This window comes from Silurus aristotelis, assembly GCF_946808225.1.
Source record: "Silurus aristotelis genome assembly, chromosome: 2".
NCBI lineage: Eukaryota > Metazoa > Chordata > Actinopteri > Siluriformes > Siluridae > Silurus > Silurus aristotelis.
The window spans coordinates 12,625,541-12,644,732 of record NC_139575.1 but is presented as its reverse complement, the minus strand read 5'-3'; the positions used below and the strand labels follow the sequence as shown (position 1 = coordinate 12,644,732).

Sequence of the window (19,192 nt, the reverse complement as noted above, 5' to 3'; positions counted from 1 at the left end):
CACAGATAATCCTCCTACATTTGTAAGATTTCAAGAAACCAAAGAACAACAGGAGCAAAGCCACATGAAACATTTCATTGAACAGAATGCAAATCAGATAGAAAAAAAGTTTCATATTAAAACAACAAATACTAAAGATGCTTCCGTTAAAATCATTCCAACATCTTGCATTAGAAACACAACCCAAGATTTCAATATTTCTTTATTTTTTTATTACATTTGAATTACACAGATCACCAACATTTCCATTCCTTTTAACATCTGTTTCCAGGTGATAAATGTGACCTCAAAGGGACACAGCTTGTGTATAGCAAAACGTTTGTTTTTTTTATCATGTGATGGGAGCAGCACCCTATTGCAATGTATTCATTTAAAGCAGATAAAACCGGAGTCACTCAAATAAATTGCAAACATGCAGCAGTTTGGAATGATTTCTTTTTTTAACCCCCAACTTTTGACTTCTTTTCAATTAGGCTCATAACAGAGCAAGCAAACTTAACAGCGTTGGCAGAGCAGAAAAAGAACTACATGCAGCGGTATCTTTCATCTTACCTCTTAAATGCAGATATGAACTTACAAACTAGACATCCATATTAATTTCCCATTCCATGAAAATGCCATTCAAAGAACAGAAATTTGGCTACCACCATGCAGCATTTAAACCCTCTCCCCACACCTCAGTAATTCCAGCAACATTTTGCTATGTACAGCAGAGATGATGATTATGAGGGTTATTTTTGTTTTTGGCAAAATATGGAATATCAGGCCCTTGATATTTAACGATCTAATATTACAAATCGATTAACAGCAACGACTTCTGACCAATTGAACAGCTTCAAAGGTAAACTAGTTTAGAGAATAAAACATAGTTGCTTGTTTCTCTGTACCTCAACAATGCAACACATCACTGTAACTGTAAAATGTAATAAGATGGTAAATGAGATGCAATAAAATGCAAATCTCAAAGTGTGTATAATTCTTAAATGCAAATTTTACAGGTCTAAGGAAATTCTACCAAAGCCCTTCATTTGCTGCTACATGTAATTTAAACACATCGTATCTCACCCAGAGTTCGGAAATCGGCACATCAAAAAGGGTTTGGGGTTTTTTACGAAGAAATCACCACACAAGTCACCAGACACTGATTATTTGCTGTCAACAGTGAAAAAACTATTCAAGTTGACCAGAGGGCAGGAATTTATTTTGAAGTAAAAAATTAACTGGATGTACTGTTGAAAAAAAAAAAACAAGTGGGGAATGTACATTGTTTTCTTTGACACTGTTACATCTCGATAAATTGACAATTTTTTCAATTCAGAATTTTAGTGCACAGGCTAGGCTAGATACTATTCATTTGAATGTAAATATAATTTTTTTTTTTCTTTTCCCCTTCCTTCTAAAATGAAACTATGTATGCATCATATTTACTCAAACAAGCTGATCTTTCCTAACACTCATTCCAAAAACCTAACTGGCTGGACGGCATTATTACTGCAAGAGAGCCTTTATGTTATTTATTTATAAAGAAATTACAATCATGCTGTACAGAATATAAAAGAAAAAGGTCAATCCCCTACTTTAAAAGAAAGAAAGAAAAGAAATCAGGATGGATATGGGAAATAAAAGAAACTGCATATGGCCAAATTCTTTCCCAAAATAGATCAACGAGTCAATAACAGACTTGTTACACGTGGATTAGAGAACTTTACTGAAACACTGCATCCTGTACTTCTCATAAAACAATGATGTGTATTTAATGACTAAACTGTCAAGAACATCTGAACAAATGTATCACAACATCAAGCAAAAAGAAAACAATTTTTTCAACAGTGTGCACACAGATGACCATTGAAAATGTGTGATTCAATTAAAAAAAAAAAGAAGATGAAAAGCATTAAGCCTTTAGGGGAATTTGTCTGAAATTACTAACAATATATAGATTTTTTTTAGCATAGATTGATATCACAATACTTCAAATTATTTAGGGATTTCAAAAGGGCACATAAGGAGTGGCACTAAGTGAAGTGTGTGCATGCCTTATGAATGGTGGAATTCGTTTTCACCACAAGTGCCAGGCAGTTGAGAACTGATTTCTCTTTCTCACCGTTTCATTTCTCCCTTCACTCGGCTCACTCCTCGCTTGGATTTTCTTTCTACCCTAATCCGAATGAGGTAAACGTAATCTCATATTTCCAGAGCAGACTTCGCATTCTCTCTCGTGATGATAGATTAACACCTTACACAAAAAAATGAAATAAATGTTCATGGATATAAGATACTCAGGCTCAGCAGTAGATGTGGGATTGGTGGTGGAGGGTTACAATGTCGGGGGCTTGAGCCCGTACTTCTTGGCCACCTCGGTCTGTGCATAGGCAGCGTCACAAAGTGAGTACAGATGGGCCATCTCCATCTCAGACTTGGCGAGGTTAATGGCCTTGTTGAACATATCTATGGCCTTATCCAGGTTTCCTCTGTGAAGAAACAATGACAATTTTAATATATTTCTTAATTTATGTCTAAATATTTCAAGATTGTAGGATATTACAGTCTCTTGGCAACAATATGAAACCATATACATTTGCAAATGTGACATTTACTCTCAGACAAAACTTAAGAGTTTTTAGCACTGAAACTAACAAAAGGTTTTATAAGTTACTTCAATCTTTAAAGACAAACCTCTGAACTTCTATGGTTCCCATCGTTTCATAGGCAAAGTCGCATTTGTTGTCAATCTCGATGGCTTTGCTAATCAGTTCCAACCCCGTGTCCAAGTCCTGTTTCCACTGGAGTTGCAGCAGCCTGATCACACACACACACACACACAATTCAATGTTTAATACCTACCCCAATTTCCAACCTAACAACCATTAATACCACAGACACAAAGACATGTTTTCCTTTATCAAGAACTGAGAACCTGCTCACTCAAAACTCCTAATGTCAATTATTTAATGAAAGGTCTTTACATCTGTTCATTTATTCAAAACAACCAGATACTTTTTCATGCATAGAAACAGTCGTTTAGAAATTGAAGTGCCATATTTTTTCCTGACCATGCATTTGGTTAAATCATATACAGTAAAACCATGATGTACGAGCAACTAATTGTACGAGCAAACGAAGATACGAGCAACCTTGCTCGCAAAATTTTACCCTGTTTCACAAGCAAATTTCGAAGGCACGAGCAAACCCACGCTGCCGGTTCCTCGTTTTCGTCCGAGGGTAGCATCAGTCGCTTAGTTGATGACGTGTCGCTCGGTTTGTTTAGTGCAGGAAAAACTTAACTTTTTTAAGTGTTCTATTTTTATTTCACTAGAAATCTTAAAAAATTTCTAAAAACGAAAGTAAATAGAATTACAATGGAAACCAAGAAGGTTACGAACGTGGTGCACGTCTTACACTCGCAATCAACCACTACCACATGAGTAAGTGTTAAATTATGTTTACCGTACGGTAGTTTGCGGTGTATTTGTTTGTTAAAATAGGCTACAAATACTTTTTAGTGCAGAAATAAGCGAATCGAATGAGGATTAAAATCGCTTTTACATTCATTCTTATGGGGAAAATCAGTTCAAACCTACGAGCAATTTTCAAGAACAAATTATGCTCGTCCAACGGGGTTTTACTGTACAGTATATCATAAAAGTGAGTACACCCCTCACATTTCAGCAACCATTTTATTTAACTTGCCCAAGGGACAATACTATAGAAATAAAACTTGGATATATATTAGAGTAGTAAATGTGCAGTTTGTATAGCAGTACAGATTTACTGTCCTCTGAAAATAACTTAATATACAGCCATTTTTGTCTAAATAATTAGCAACAAAAGTGGGTACACCGTAAGTGAACATATCAAAAACTGTCCAAAGTGTCAATATTTTGTGAGCACCATTGTTATCCTGCACTGCCTTAATCCTTCTGGGCATGGAATTCAGAGCTGCACAGGTTGTTGCTGGGATTCTCTTCCACTCCTTTATAATGACATCACAGAGCTGATGGATGTTAAACACATGGCGCTTGACCTTCTGCTTGAGAATTTCCCACAGGTGCTCAATAGGGTTCAGGTCTGGAGACCACTCCATCACCTTCACCTCCAGCTTCCTCAGCAAGGCAGTTGTCATTTTAGCTTGTGTTCCATTATCAGGTTGGAAAAATGCCATTCGGCCCAGTTTCTGAACAGAGGGCATCATGTTCTGCTTCAGAATGTCACGGTACATGTTGTAATTCATGTTTCCCCTCAATGAACCGCTGTTCCCCAGTACCAGCAGCACTCATGCAGCCCCAGACCATGATGCTACCACCACCATTCTTGACTGTAGGCAAGACATACTCTTTACCAGGGCATCACCACACATGTGGACATCATCTAAGCCGAACATCTTAATCTCATCAGACCACAGTACATGGTTCCAGTAATTCATGCCCTTGGACAGGTTGTCTTTAGTAAACTGTTTGCGAGCCAGCTTCAGAACAGTCTTCCTTTTGAGACGTGATTGTGAGGGGTGTACTCACTTTTGTGAGATACTGTATAACAAATTTTTTTTCTAGCTTCTTTAACACTAAAGCTGTCATTGTAAGGCCCTCACTATAACTGTCAGGTAAAAAATCTGTACAGTCGATTGTGGGAGAGCACGAGAGAGAGAGAGAGAGAGAGAGAGAGAGAGAGAGAGAGAGAGAGAGAGAGAGAGAGAGAGAGAGAGAGAGAGAGAGAGAGAGAGAGAGAGAGAGAGAGAGAGAAGAGAGAGAGAGAGAGAGAGAGAGAGAGAAAGAGAGAGAGAGAGAGAGAGAACAGAATTAAACAGAACTAAATTGATGAACATCAGGCTTTTCAACAGTCTTTTCTTTTCAAAAAAGTAAAAACTGATAACTTTGCTCCTAGAATAAAAAAAAATATGGCCATGCCAATAAGCAGTTATACCTCAAACGGTCAGTGTCCGGTAACGTTAAATTTATTATAATAAGCAAATCCTGAGAATTAGTGGTGTGGAAAATAAGCTGTTAGAAATTACATCAATGTTTGTAGAAACTACATAAAAAAAAGTAAAAAAAATAACTAAGTAATTAATCAGTTGATTATTAAAGCTCAATACTAATGTGCATAATCACTTCAGAATGGAGCACAGGTCAGAGTTGTAAATGAGATGTAAATATTGTCAGTATGTGGCCAGTCAGATTGTTTTATGTGGCCTTGGTCTTGAAACAAAACCCCCCAAAGGGGCCAACTGCTGTTTTTTTCCTCCCTATAATATTAATATACTATATAGCTTCTAGAAATTAATTAATACAAATTAAAAAAAGTATATCTATGATAATCATACATCATTCATATGTAGTGCAGTAATATGAGGTGGAAAACACAGTTGTATTCAAGAGGAAAATGAATGAAATGCTCCTGCATGCAGTAATTACGTCATGTGGCTGGACACTAACCCTTTATGGACATAAGTTGTGGCATTATCAGGCTCCAGTTCAATACATTTGTCGTACATCTCGTCTGCCTTCCCAAACTGCTGCTGGTCAGTCAGTGCCTACCCAGACAGAGAGAAAGAAAATATAAAAATTAAGTACGACTGTGGTTTGTCAAAGCAGAACAGTAAAACAGTGTGTAGAACAGTAAAGTTCATACCTGTGCATAAAGGGCATAACCTTCTGCACATTTTGGGAACCTTCTGATGACATCCTCGAAGCCGCTCATGGCTGACTGCACTTGAGACGCGTTGTTTCCAGTGTAAGCCTGTCTGTACTATAGCACAGAAATACAAGGGATCAGGTCGTGTACCATCAAATTCAAAGCTCTTTTTTTTTTTTTTTTTTTTTTTTTAAGTTCTTTGCACTTCTTTGTACTACCCTTCTAAAATTCATACACTTGACATCATACATTGTTTAGCTACATAATTTATAATAGATAATTTAGCAGGGACATTTAGACTATATTACCATACACCTTACATTTTGAAACCAGTGATTGTATAATTGAGTCATAATGGTTTGTCTTTCAGAGCAAATACAATACACAAGCTGTACAGATCTGGTCACAGAGTTGATTGCTCATGAGCGCCCCCTGCTGCTACTCACCAGAGCAAAGCACTTCTGTGCCTGTGCCAATGCAGAGTCAGGCCTGAGCAGAATACACTCATCAAAATCTTCCACTGCTTCCCTAACCTTGTCCAGCAGGATCTTCAGCTGAGAAAAGACAGGAGAATCACAAACATGAATAGGGAAAATGTAATTTTCTGAAGTATAATTAACCTAATTTAATAGGCATTATTCAGAATAAAAGGTATGCAAGTTGGGCAACTTCATGATAAACCTTGTACAACTAAAAAGTGTTAGTAAAAGACAGGGTAAGCTGCTGTTACAACGCAAACAAAGCACTGCTCCAGTACAATGCAAAAGTATTAGAGCTCAGAGTTCTTCAAAAGGTACACAACCAAGTAAGAAATGTATATACAGTGTGTGTGTGTATACATACACACATACATACATATACACACTCACCGGCCACTTTATTAGGTACACCTTACTAGTACCGGGTTGGACCCCCTTTTGCCTTCAGAACTGCCTTAATCCTTTGTGGCATAGATATAACAAGGTACTGGAAACATTCCTCAGAGATTTTGGTCCACATTGCTGCAGATTTGTCGGCTGCACATCCATGATGCGAATCTCCCGTTCCACCACATACCAAAGGTGCTCTATAAGATTGAGATCTGGTGACTGTGGAGGCCATTTGAGTACAGTGAACTCATTGTCATGTTAAAGAAACCAGTCCGAGATGATTCGCGCTTTATGACATGGCACGTTATCCTGCTGGAAGTAGCCATCAGAAGATGGGTACACTGTGGTCATAAAGGGATGGACATGGTCAGCAACAATACTCAGGTAGGCTGTGGCGTTGACACGATGCTCAATTGGTACTAATGGGCCCAAAGTGTGCCAAGAAAATATCCCCTCACACCAATTAACCACCACCACCAGCCTGAATCATTGATACAAGCCAGGATGGATCCATGCTTTCATGTTGTTGACGCCAAATTCTGACCCCACCATCCGAATGTCGCAGCAGAAACCGAGACTCATCAGACCAGGCAACGTTTTTTCAATCTTCTATTGTCAAATTTTGGTGAGCCTGTGCGAATTGTAGCCTCAGTTTCCTGTTCTTAGCTGTCAGGAGTGGCACCCGGTGTGGTCTTCTGCTGCTGTAGCCCAACCGCCTCAAGGTTCAGAGATGCTCTTCTGCATACCTCAGTTGTAACGTGTGGTTATTTGAGTTACTGTTGCCTTACAATCAGCTCGAACCAGTCTGGCCATTCTCCGCTGACCTCTGGCATCAACAAGGCATTTGCGCCCACAGAACTGCATTTGCGCCCACAGAACTGCCGTCTGTAAACCCTAAAGATGGTTGTGTGTGAAAATCCCAGTAGATCAGCAGTTTCTGAATTACTCAGACCAGCCCGTCTGGCACCAACAACCATGCCACGTTCAAAGACACTTCAATTACCTTTCTTCCCCATTCTGATGCTCGGTTTGAACTGCAGCAGATCATCTTGGCCATGTCTACATGCCTAAATGCATTGAGTTGCTGCCATGTGATTGGCTGATTAGAAATTTGCGTTAACGTGCAGTTGGACAGGTGTGATAAAGTGGCCGGTGAGAGTGTATATGTTTATATATACAGTACAGACCAAAAGTTTGGACACACCTTCTCATTCAAAGAGTTTTCTTTATTTTCATGACTATGAAAATTGTAGAGTCACACTGAAGGCATCAAGGGCTATTTGACCAAGAAGGAGAGTGATGGGGTGCTGCGCCAGATGACCTGGCCTCCACAGTCACCGGACCTGAACCCAATCGAGATGGTTTAGTGAGGGGTGAGCTGGACCGCAGAGTGAAGGCAAAAGGGCCAACAAGTGCCAAGCATCTCTCGGGGAACTCCTTCAAGATTGTTGGAAGACCATTTCAGGTGACTACCTCTTGAAGCTCATCAAGAGAATGCCAAGAGTGTGCAAAGCAGTAATCAAAGCAAAAGGTGGCTACTTTGAAGAACCTAGAATATGAAATTTTTCAGTTGTTTCACACTTTTTTGTTATGTATATAATTCCATATATAATTCCACATGTGTTAATTCATAGTTTTGATGCCTTCAGTGTGAATCTACGATTTTCATAGAAAAGTCTTTGAATGAGAAGGTGTGTCCAGATAGATGGATGGATGGATGGATGGATGGATGGATGGATGGATGGATGGATGGATGGATGGATGGATGGATGGATGGATGGATGGATGGATGGATGGATGGATGGATGGATGGATGGATGGATGGATGGTTCATGGGGTATTTATATAAAAAAAAAAATTTCTGCTCCAAACTAATGACTTTCCTCTTCTTTTTTTTTTCCACTACCAGCAGGAGACATACTTGGGTGCTTGGAAGACATGCTTTTATCACTAAAATTGCTATTTAAAACAGAAAAAAAAAAACACACTGAGACAATTTTACTCTGTCGACCAAAAGCGAACGTGGGGCATCTCACAGGGTGATAGATACGCTTATCCCAGCTGCGCATTCCATGTATCGTACAATTTTTTATATTTTAAAAAAATTGTCATATCCCTATCGTCATCGTGAAATCGAAAAATCTTAAGTCGAACCATATATACTTATATACACATACACACACTGGGCGACTACGTGTATAAAGAAATAATGGTATATTAGAAGTGTACCTGTCCCCTGTGGTGATAGACATCGGAATTCCGAGGATCTATTGTAGCTGCCATGTCGAAGTCCTCAGAGGAGAGCTTCGGCTGCTGCTGCTGCATGTACATGCTGCCCCGTTTAATCAGAGCGTTTGCTCGCAACTGCAAAAAGATCACATTTAAGGAAAAAATACATCAAATCAATGTAAACGCTCTAAAGTGCATGCAGTACCTTAACATTAGCATCCTGCATGTTGATGACTTGGTCCAGGTCGGGCTGGGCGGCTGTGGCGTTGCCAATGAGCAGGTAGAACGTAGCTCTTAGCAGCAGAGCTTCAGCGGTGTGTCTGCCATTAGATTCAATCTCCTTAGTGCACTCACTAATGATTTTGTCGTAGTTTTCCTCTTCCATGTACTGCTTAGCCTTCAGATATCCCGAGCTACAGAAACAGAAGATATTCAATACCATGTTTAGTACTAATTGGCAAATTCTTTGCAAAAAATGCATTATTAGGTGTGCTTTGACCCAATATTGATATTGATTTAAAATTTTGGCTTATTATCAAATCTGATGAGAAATTTCCAGTATCTGGAAAAACTAAAGGTGGCAAGACCCATACCTGAATGAACTTTCACCTAAATTAACCTAATTATAAATAGGTGTGGTTCTGCTTATTTGGAATGAAAACCTGCACACACACACCAGCCACCTCTAGAATTTGATTTTCCCATTTTAATCTACTTATAGTAAATGGTATAGGGTGTTGATTAACATGACAGAGATCATGATTGCATAAGAACAAAAATGTGTGCCCTAAATCCTGCTACATTATAACTGGGATGCTTTGAGTAATCTGGCAACAGATCCCCGCAAAGTCATCTGGGTTACTCTGAGGATGCAAGTATCGACCAATATTAAGCTTCAGAAAACAATCAGACATTGTACTGTGAATGAAATAACTGGACTCCTGCCTCTCTAATTAACAGAAATGCTTTTTAAAAGCTTTCAAATTAATTAGGGACGTATGGCTCGACCGGAAAAGCTGCAGCAGCAGTATGCTGAGATATGAGGGGGTATCAAAAAGTTTCGAGACTAGTTCTGTAACATGCCAACAGATGGCAGCACATGGCTACACAATAGGGCTGCTGGTATTGATTATTTAGGTAACGATTATTCTATCAATTATTCAGATAAGAAGTACTTTTTCTATATTGAGGAGCAATACTAAATAAGAGAGAAGATAAGACAGGACTCTTAATATGAACAAGTTTTTGTACATTTACATTTTTCGAACAATTTTACTTTTTATTGCTGAAATTGCATACAAGAATATCGATTAACAAAAACTATTTAGTGCATTTATTTGCCATATTACATTAAAATGCAAATACTGCCCTTTACAGCATTTTTTTAATGTTTTCATTTAAAATTATCAGAAAATTGAAACTTTCTGCCATTTTCTTTGGCCTGAATCCACCATCGCTGGTTTCTTCTCATTCCTCCATTTTTTTTCATTCTTCTGTGTAACCTGTACAGGGCGCTCCAGAGTTTAGCGGGTGGTGCGTCAGTAACAATGGTCTGTGGTAAATATAGTGCTCTGCGTTTTAGTTTAATGATTCCTTGAGTAATTCGATTATAAAAATTCCATTTAAGCCCTACTGCACGCACAGTCACAGGGAGCACCGACTTTTATAAGTCAAGTGTGCCAAAAGACATCGTCAACCACTGAAAATGTCAAAAACAATCAACAACATTGCTGCCATTGTCTGTGTGTCACAGTCCAGGCAATCCTCGAGTGCGATTTGTACAAGCGCCATTTTGCTGCCAAGTTCTTTCCCACGGCTGCTGACCCAGGAGCAGAAAGAACAGTGTTAAAGTCTGCCGAGAACTCAGTGTGCAATGGATGACCTGCTCTTCATGTCAAGGATCATTCCGATGTCTTCACAGTGGAAGACATCTTCTCCACGGCCGAAAAGACAAGGCAGGACCACAGCTCCACCAAGTGCATGCTCAACTTTTTTTCGACATTCGCGGCATCACGTAACCGACCGAGAAGGCGTCTGAGGGAGGACAATGGGTGGAAACGACCAGATCTGTGCTAGGCTAGTCTTAAAACTTTGATACCACCTCGTATGCCATTTAAACAATCAGATCAGATCATGCATTTTATATTGTGAAGGCATCTGGCTTCTGCAGCCTGGTACATCCTTACAGCTACTTATATGAATTTAATACAACAATCTCCATGTTTAGAAAATGTTAGAAAACCTTTCAATCAAATCAATGGCCAATACCAATAATGAACTGACCTCTCTGTGACCTCTGCAGCCTCGCCCTCCTTATCCTTGTCCTCGTCCTTCTTCTCCCCCTTCTGGAGCGGTTGCGAGATGATGTCATCAGTGAAGGAGCTGAAGTAGGACTTGATAAACTGAGGTGATGGCATTAAAGGCTCCCGGTTCTGGATATAAAGTTTCAGTGGAAGAGTGAGCGACTAGATATTGTCCAGAGAACTGACCACACATAACTTCAATCATCAATAAGGGCTGATAAAACAAGCTCCAGAGGTGGTGACATTGCTAACAACAACAAAAAAATCTCAGACGGCTGGGTAAAGTAATACACATTTTAATTGGTCCAACTGCTGCTTTTAACAGAAATCTCCCCAATCAAATTAATCTCCTGAAAGCTCTTCATAGTAATGGGTGGATCTTACATGCTTCAGCTACACTATAGATGACCCCTCTGCAATCTCAAAGCTGCTTAACTCTCTTGAGAATCTTCTTACCTTGTATTTCTCCTTGGCTTTCTCTTGTCCCATCTGTTTCAGCACTCGGTCCGCCAGTTGCATGCTTTGCTGGTTCTGAAAGGCCTCCAGTATGCATACGGCCGTCACATCTGGAGGAACGCAGTGCAGATCTTAAAGGTTACAGTTGCCTGAAAACTGCCCTGTTTTATGTGCACTATGATGATCACATGCAATCCAACATTGTTACACCGGTTACTACTTGTTTTACTTTTCCTCAACCGGGGGAAAAAATAGCAAAAGAATATTGACTCCCACCTTCCAGACACTCCTTTCTGTTGTCTAGTTTTTCCAGCGCTCTGGCACGCCTGAACAGCGCTTTGACGTAGCGCGGGTTCATTTCCACAGCCTTAGTACAATCCTCCACCACTTCAATCCATTTTCCCTGCAGTCACAAAGATTTACTTGGTACTGCAAAATACCTAGGATTGTTTTTTTTTTATTATTTTTAGAATAGTTGTAATATACAAGCTTGGTCGCCTAAGACAAACCAGTTGGTCGAATGCTGCAGCTCTGTTCTGGTGGAAGGTGGAGAGGTCACTCTTCTGTTCTTTCGGGCACAGGATGATGGCCTCGGTGTAGAAACGGATGGCTTGCTCAAACTTGCCAACCTTGAAAAACTTGTTGCCCCTGTTCTTAGCAACCTGTGCCTTATCCAAAAGGCTCTAAACACAAAAAAATAAATAAATAAATGAATAAACAAATTTTATGTAAAACAACAATATTAATCTCCAACATTGTACAAAAAAGGTATCATATTTACAGTGTATCTGATTCAGACAACCACAAAACATGTCTGAAATACAACTACACATTCAGTAAAGTAAGCATTAATGTTAACATCATATAATCAACAAATGTGTTCATAAAAAAATTGCACATCCATTTTCCTTTTTGATGTTCGGATTCGTCAATTCAGAAGACTATCAGCTATGATTTTCATGAGTTAAGATGCAGGGGGCACCTGACTAAAATGACACATCAGTGTTAACGGACTCTGGTGCAGTAACCGGAAAGCTCAGTCTTTAAATGCAGTGTATGTTTATGCACTTATTTGAGCAAAAAAATCTGTTAGAATAAATAACTAATAATAAACTGTTTGCTTATGTGATTACGTAAAATCTCAATAATCTCAATATTCGCATTTTAAAAATGGCAAATGACAGAAAAGTATAAAGTAATACCAATAAATGTACAGATTTTAATCTTAACACAAACTATTAAAGTAATAAAAAATGCTGATTTGCTTTATTGCCATAAAAGCCATGTTTCTTTTACTATGTGCTGCCGAGTGCATGATTAAATTTGCACCAGTGAACTGCTTCCAATTAAAATCAGTCAGAATCATTTTCGGACAATATTAAAGCAATGATATCATCTGTGCCAAAGCAATTATTAACAAGTTCTAACATGAGCACTTGAGTTGTATTTAATACTTAATAATCCATATCTCTCTCTCTCTCTCTCTCTCTCTCTCTCTCTCAACATGCTCCTGAGGCTCCAGTGACCACTGTTCCTGCCCCTCACGCCCCCGTGGATCTTCCCACTTCATCCAGGCCTGCCTGGATTGGACTGTAGTTGATGTCAACAGTCTCCTACACTGATTTAGAAATACACTTCGCTTTTGATCATCATCACTGCACCCCGCAACATTGTATACCCGCCACAAATGGACATTCGGTGTAACCCAGATGAGGATGGGTTCCCTCTTGAGTCTGGTTCCTCTCAAGGTTTCTTCCTTATGCCATCTCGGGGAGTTTTTCCTTGCCACAGTCGCCAGTCGCCACCGGCTTGCTCATCAGGGACAAACTTACTCATAAAGAACATATTCATTTTTAATCACCGCATTATCTGTGTAAAGCTGCTTTGAGACAATGTTCATTGTTAAAAGCGCTATACAAATAAAAATGAATTGAATTGAATTATTTGAGTGTGAGCGGACTGACGTTAAACCCACTCAGTCACCACTTAAGCTTTCTTCCCCTGGTAGCAGGTTGTCTCTGTAAAATCCCACTTAGTCTGAGCTCTTAGCTAATGCCCGAGACTACTGAATCATCAAGGAGCCACAAAGTGCTGTGTGAGCCTGAGACAACGTTGCAATGATCAGTTGAGCAAAACAACACGCAAAGGAATCACAACAGACTAGGGCTGTATTGCGAGAAATAAATACTCAAACACTTTATGTGGCAGAAACGGGCTTTCACATGAATCTTCTCCTCGCTGTTTTCTCCCCTTACTTCAGTTTTCTGTCAGCAGCGTGATTTTTCATCATTTAATTACTCGAGTACTCAGCAAACCATTTCCAACCTGCTCTTCCAGTACTGCTCTCATATTTAAAGGTTCAGACAGACAGCGATTAGTTCTAAATCCGGTGTGGGAGATTAGCACAGGAGCCAAATTATATGACAGGAGAGCCATCCACATGCGGCACTAAACAGCATTAATGAATCAACATTTTGTTTGTTCATAAGCTGAAATGATTGCAAACTTTTTAAAATTACATTTTTGACTTAATTTTTGGTACAATTTCGTTGCACAATATCTTATAATCGCACAAGGATGTTTTAAGCATAGATTTATGTAATTATGGCTATCAACATTAATTTGTGTGCTTGTGATTGATGAATGTGCAGGGTAGAAATTCAATTGAAATTGCATTAAATCTATTTGTTTTAACCCAGATTATCTTTCAACTACATTTCAGTTCCCTGTTATTGGCTAACCTGCAATTTTATAAATTCCCAGTTTATTTCCATTCATTCCCGTTAATTTCCATATAATCCCATTAATTCCCGTGGAAAGTTTCCAGTTTTAAAAATTCCTAAAAATTTACCACCCTAGTTTTGCCAAACCTTTAGACCACTCACTTATCATTAAGACGCAGATGAAGAAAAATAAAAGCAATCTTACTGATGTTAGCAAAACAAATATTTTGATAAGTACTCGATGCTTAAACTCAACACAAATAATTAAATTGTGCTGTGATTATAACCTGTGCACCACCTGCTGCACTACACAAATCACCAAGGTTCATTCTGCTAGTCTGTACAAACACTGACAAAAAGTAATACGTCCAATTTCATAAATATGGTTCAAAAACCATTTTTTTGTGAACAAAGATTCTGTACTGCATGATCATATATTCGTAATTCACTCTAGATAAGATTGTCTGCCAAGTACCATACATGTAAATGTATTTGTTCATCTTTTTTTGTATTTATGCACAGAAAAAGACAAGCTAAATATTTCAACACATCTGATTGTGTCACATTTGCTAGCACTTATGTTCCTGGGAAGCATTTAAGAGGTTTTACATCCCTGTTGGCTACATAACTATTTGTGTCTTGTGCATTGTGGATTTCCTGTAAGACACAAAGCAGGATTAGACACTATTAAATCCACAGGAAAGAAAGATGACACACTGTGACACTGACTTTGTTCCTCATGAGCTCTGGACTGCAGTGGCTACTAATGTCTTTCTTAAAAAAAAAAGAAGAAAACTCAAAAAGAATGCAAGCTAACATGGAGCAATGGACATTATGCAGAACAGCTCAAAACGTATTTGCTTTGTAATAAATGATTAATCGGAAACTGAAGTGTTACTAACCCTTGGACCACTGAGTAACTTGAAAATTTAACTTAAAATTTTACCTGCAGAGTACTAATCAAAAACCTGTGCTGGAGCATGTTCTCTTTAAGGTTACTGAGTTTATACACGCTAATATCTCCAAAAGTAACATGCGCATTATGGTCATGATAAAGATTCTGTGTTACTTCTTTCTCTGTAACTGTGTATGTAAAACAGCTGCCATGTTCGACACACTTCTCTCCAGCATTGTTCCATGTGTCTTGCTAATAAACAGACATGGGCAATTCTATGCAAATGTTGACCTTGTCATGGTAGAAGGACACACAATGTTAAAGCCCCCTGGTCTATTTCTGCCTTTATAAGCGGGATCATAACATACTGTATATATTAATAAGAATAAAAAGAGTCAATAATGTGAAAAACAGCTCTTGAATATCATTATAGTGGTAAATCCACTATACAACTTTACAAGCTTTTAATAAACCTACTAAATATTGCAAAAATTTATTTTTTTCTAATAAATGAAATACGTATTATAGGATTCCCAATGTTTTATTTCATGGCGTCAAGTTTATTTCTATAATGCTTTTTACAACGGACATTGTTTCAAAGCAGCTTTACAGAATTTAATAGTTAGGGTGAACGATGTGTATTTATCGCAGAAAAACTCACTTAGATGTTATGAGGAAGAAACCTTGAGAGGAACCAGACTCAAAAGGGAAACCCATCCTCATTTGAGTGACATCAAGTGTGTGATTATAGTCTTTAAAACAATCCAGAACACTGAAGAGAGAGAACTAACATGAGCACTGGAATGTAAGATTATGAGTAATGTCCTTTCTACAGTCTTTCTACGTGTCGGTCATTTGTCTGTGATGGCAAAATTTTATCTGAAACTGTTTTGCAGATAAATGTTTCTTCATTTCTATTTTAAATGTTCAATCTGACAGTGATCTGTACAGTATCACATGCAGAACACTACATGGCAAATTTTCCACTGTTCTGTTTAGAATATGCAAATTACACAAAACACTTTGATTACTTGAGCATGGAAGTGTTTTAATGCTCAGCCTGCGCAGAAAGCACAAATTCCAAATGAAATTATTTGAATATCCAATATGCTCTGCAAATGCTCTGTTTGCACTCGGTGCACTTTATGTAGCTTTGTGTTGTAGCTCTATGTTGTTGTTTAGTGTAGAACCAGGGTTCTGGAGGAACGTTGTCTCGTTTTTACTGTGTACTAATGTGTATAGTAGAAATGGCAATAAAAGCAACTTGACTTGACTTGAAATGTCATTCTTGCAGTTTACAACTTCTCTTACACAACTTCTTACATTCTCATGTAGTTTATCTCTTGTGGGTGTAGCAAAAGTTATTGTTGTGTAGCAAAAGTTACAGTTGTTGGTTGTGGGCATGCACTACCCAGTGATAATTCCTTTTATTTTATTTTTTTTACTTCACTGAAAGTCAGCAGCAACCAGAAATGTATAACCCCTACAACCAACTATACCAGTGGTCCACAACCCCCGGGTCCATTGGTACCGGGCCGCACAAAAAGATTATTTCTGTTTTATTTATTATCTGATTATGAACGGTGGTTTATTTTGGAAAATTACCCGATTCTCTCCGCCACAGCCGTCTATGACTCACTCTTGATGCATGTCATGATGCCTCGGTCACATGTCTTACCAGCATCCGCTACCTTCTTAAAGGGGCTCCGGCCGCTAACACATAATACATTACTGATAAATTGAAAACCCCCAAGCGAGCAAAATAAACAAAACACAACACAGTGTATTCACGTTTGTCATTATATTTAGAAAATACCAGTTTGTATTTATCCGCCCCACACCGTAAAGGCCGGTCCGTGAAAATATTGTCTGAAATTTAACACTGTGGCGCAAAAAAGGTTGGGGACCACTGCTCTATAATATTTACTAACTAATTTAACTTTGATTTACATGTTACATGCTAACCTTCACACTTGCCCCATGTTCAGATTAGCTACACAAGCTGCATTTGTTCACGCTGGCAGATTATGTACATAAGCTTCCTTTAAAGCTTTATACTTTATTGTATACTCTCTATAGATATTAAATGAGAGGATGAATAGGAACCACAATTATAAGCAAGTAAGTGCTTGTGGGTTCAGAACGAAGGTTAAAGGTTTGGTCCGAGAAATCATTCAGATTTGTATCTTGATCACATGATAACTTGAGCCTCTGTGTCAAACGCATTGAGAAACTGAATGATTGCTATTTTGAATATAGAGAAATAGAAATTGAATTTAAATGAAATTCAAGGATTTCTGGTGCTAAACAGAATAAAAAAGTACCTTCAGCCCAAAATTTGGCAGAACTTATTCTACATGCAAAAAACATTTTTTTTTTTAGAAAGAAAGTCAAGTTGCTCTGACATATGCTCAAGCTGCTCATGACATACAGCTCTTAACTTTTAATCCTTCTGACTGTTCAGAAAAAGCAAAACCCTCTCTAGAATCTGCTGTGGACATTTTATAGGGCCAATATGCAAGCACACGTCCCTCTGCAGCACCTGTATGATAATCGTACATTTTTGGTTGACTTTAAAAACTAAAAACAATTCCTGGTATGCTCAGGCACACTTGGCCAATCAAGCTGATTCTAAATCCAAAAATAAACACTGGACCCAAAGCCTGCTTTACATTTATTCATCTGGCAGACGCTTTTTTGTCCAAACTGACTTACAGCTGAGGAATATAACAAGCGTTTTAAAAGGCAAAAGATATAAGCTCAAAACCTACATAATGCATGTGTATGGAAAGCAGGCGTCTATTCGCTATTCAGTAGAACATGAAAGAAATCATCAAAATAAAGAAGTGACCAGAAAATCAGTCAACAAAAAGACATGTCTCTATGGAGATTTTATGAACAATCACTCTTCCCAAAAAAAAAAGATAAATAAATAAGTCTATCAATTCAATAACACACAAGAGTGAAAAACCAAAACAGTTACATAACACACACATATATAGAAAGTAGAAAGAACCTTCACCACTCCACCCACATGTGTTCAGTGGAATTTCACTTTCACTTCTTACTAGCTGCTAAAACTACCTTAAAAATATTTAATTATTAAACTGTACACATGAATGTACTGAAAAAAATATAACCCTAATAAAGCATACTAACGACTAATTAACACCAAAGTCAACCAACATGGCTCGACATAAACCAGCTAGCCAGAGCAGCACGCCGGGGGGAAGGACTGGCCTGTCATCTCAAATCACAGTGTACTCCCTATACACGTGCACTACTTTCAGTACCACACTACAGCGTAAATAGGGTACTACATATACATAAGGAGGCCATTTGAGATGCGACCCACAGCAGTCTCGTTAGCCATGACACCATTAGAGTGACTTTATCAGCCAGGACTGGATCACAAAATGAAAGGAAGAGGATTCACTGAAATATATGTGTATTATAGTTAATATATATTGAGTTGACATATTTTTGAGGCATCGTGTTACCATGTTGTCCTGCTCGCTGCCTTCGGGAGTTTTCCTCTCCTCATTGCGCTCACTGGGCTGGTCTTTCCCCCGGCTCCCGGCCTGACTCCCGTTCCGGTTCCTGCCCCACAGGTACGCGGCTCCGACCCCGAGCACGATGGGGGTCCCGATCAGCAGCGCCAGCTGCCACCGGGGCAGACCAGACCCGGCCTCAGGTTCGATGGGCTTTGAAGCGGCCATCGTTCCCACCATGCAACACACACTCACACACCGACTTTAGCGGAAATCACCGAAAGGTCACACAAGGAACGAAGGCATTGTGGGATACTGGAGGACTCTCAGCAACCGGGGAGAAACACAACTTCCGGAAACATAATAATCACAATAATTATCATAAAAATCTGTTCGTTTTCCTCTGTAATTTTTTACATTGTATTTATAGATTGTTTCTCCCCTTTATATAACATCTATTCTAATTTCAACATTATTACCCACAATGACATTTCAGTGTGGGACTTTTAAATACTATATTCATATAACGTCGGTGCAGAGGGATTTTTGTATTGCCTTATAGATTATAATATTTTAATTAAAAAATTGTCAAGAA

The 19,192-nt window shown here is 38.6% G+C and overlaps 1 protein-coding gene across 1 annotated transcript; it reads right to left on the bottom strand.

Moving 5' to 3' along the window:
• Nucleotides 1–1,145: 1,145 nt before the first annotated feature.
• Nucleotides 1,146–18,952, bottom strand: tomm70a (translocase of outer mitochondrial membrane 70 homolog A). Its single transcript, XM_083569433.1, has 12 exons — nt 18,607–18,952; nt 11,998–12,171; nt 11,765–11,891; nt 11,489–11,598; nt 11,013–11,161; nt 8,935–9,142; nt 8,730–8,864; nt 6,078–6,185; nt 5,629–5,745; nt 5,433–5,530; nt 2,677–2,799; nt 1,146–2,471 (listed from the first exon to the last, which is right to left on the bottom strand). Exons 1-12 carry the CDS (start codon nt 18,835–18,837, stop codon nt 2,318–2,320), a joined length of 1,734 nt encoding a protein of 577 aa, XP_083425559.1. The 5' UTR covers nt 18,838–18,952; the 3' UTR covers nt 1,146–2,317.
• Between the last annotated feature and the right edge of the window lie 240 nt (nt 18,953–19,192).

Excerpts from the sequence above, each read along its gene's own strand:
- tomm70a (XM_083569433.1), bottom strand. The coding sequence starts at position 18,837 with ATGGTGGGAACGATGGCCGCTTCAAAGCCCATCGAACCTGAGGCCGGG. Across the intron at positions 12,172-18,606 it reads GCAGCGAGCAGGACAACATG|AGCCTTTTGGATAAGGCACA; the intron begins GTAACACGATGC and ends TTTTGTGTTTAG. Across the intron at positions 6,186-8,729 it reads TCTATCACCACAGGGGACAG|CTGAAGATCCTGCTGGACAA; the intron begins GTACACTTCTAA and ends GTCTTTTCTCAG.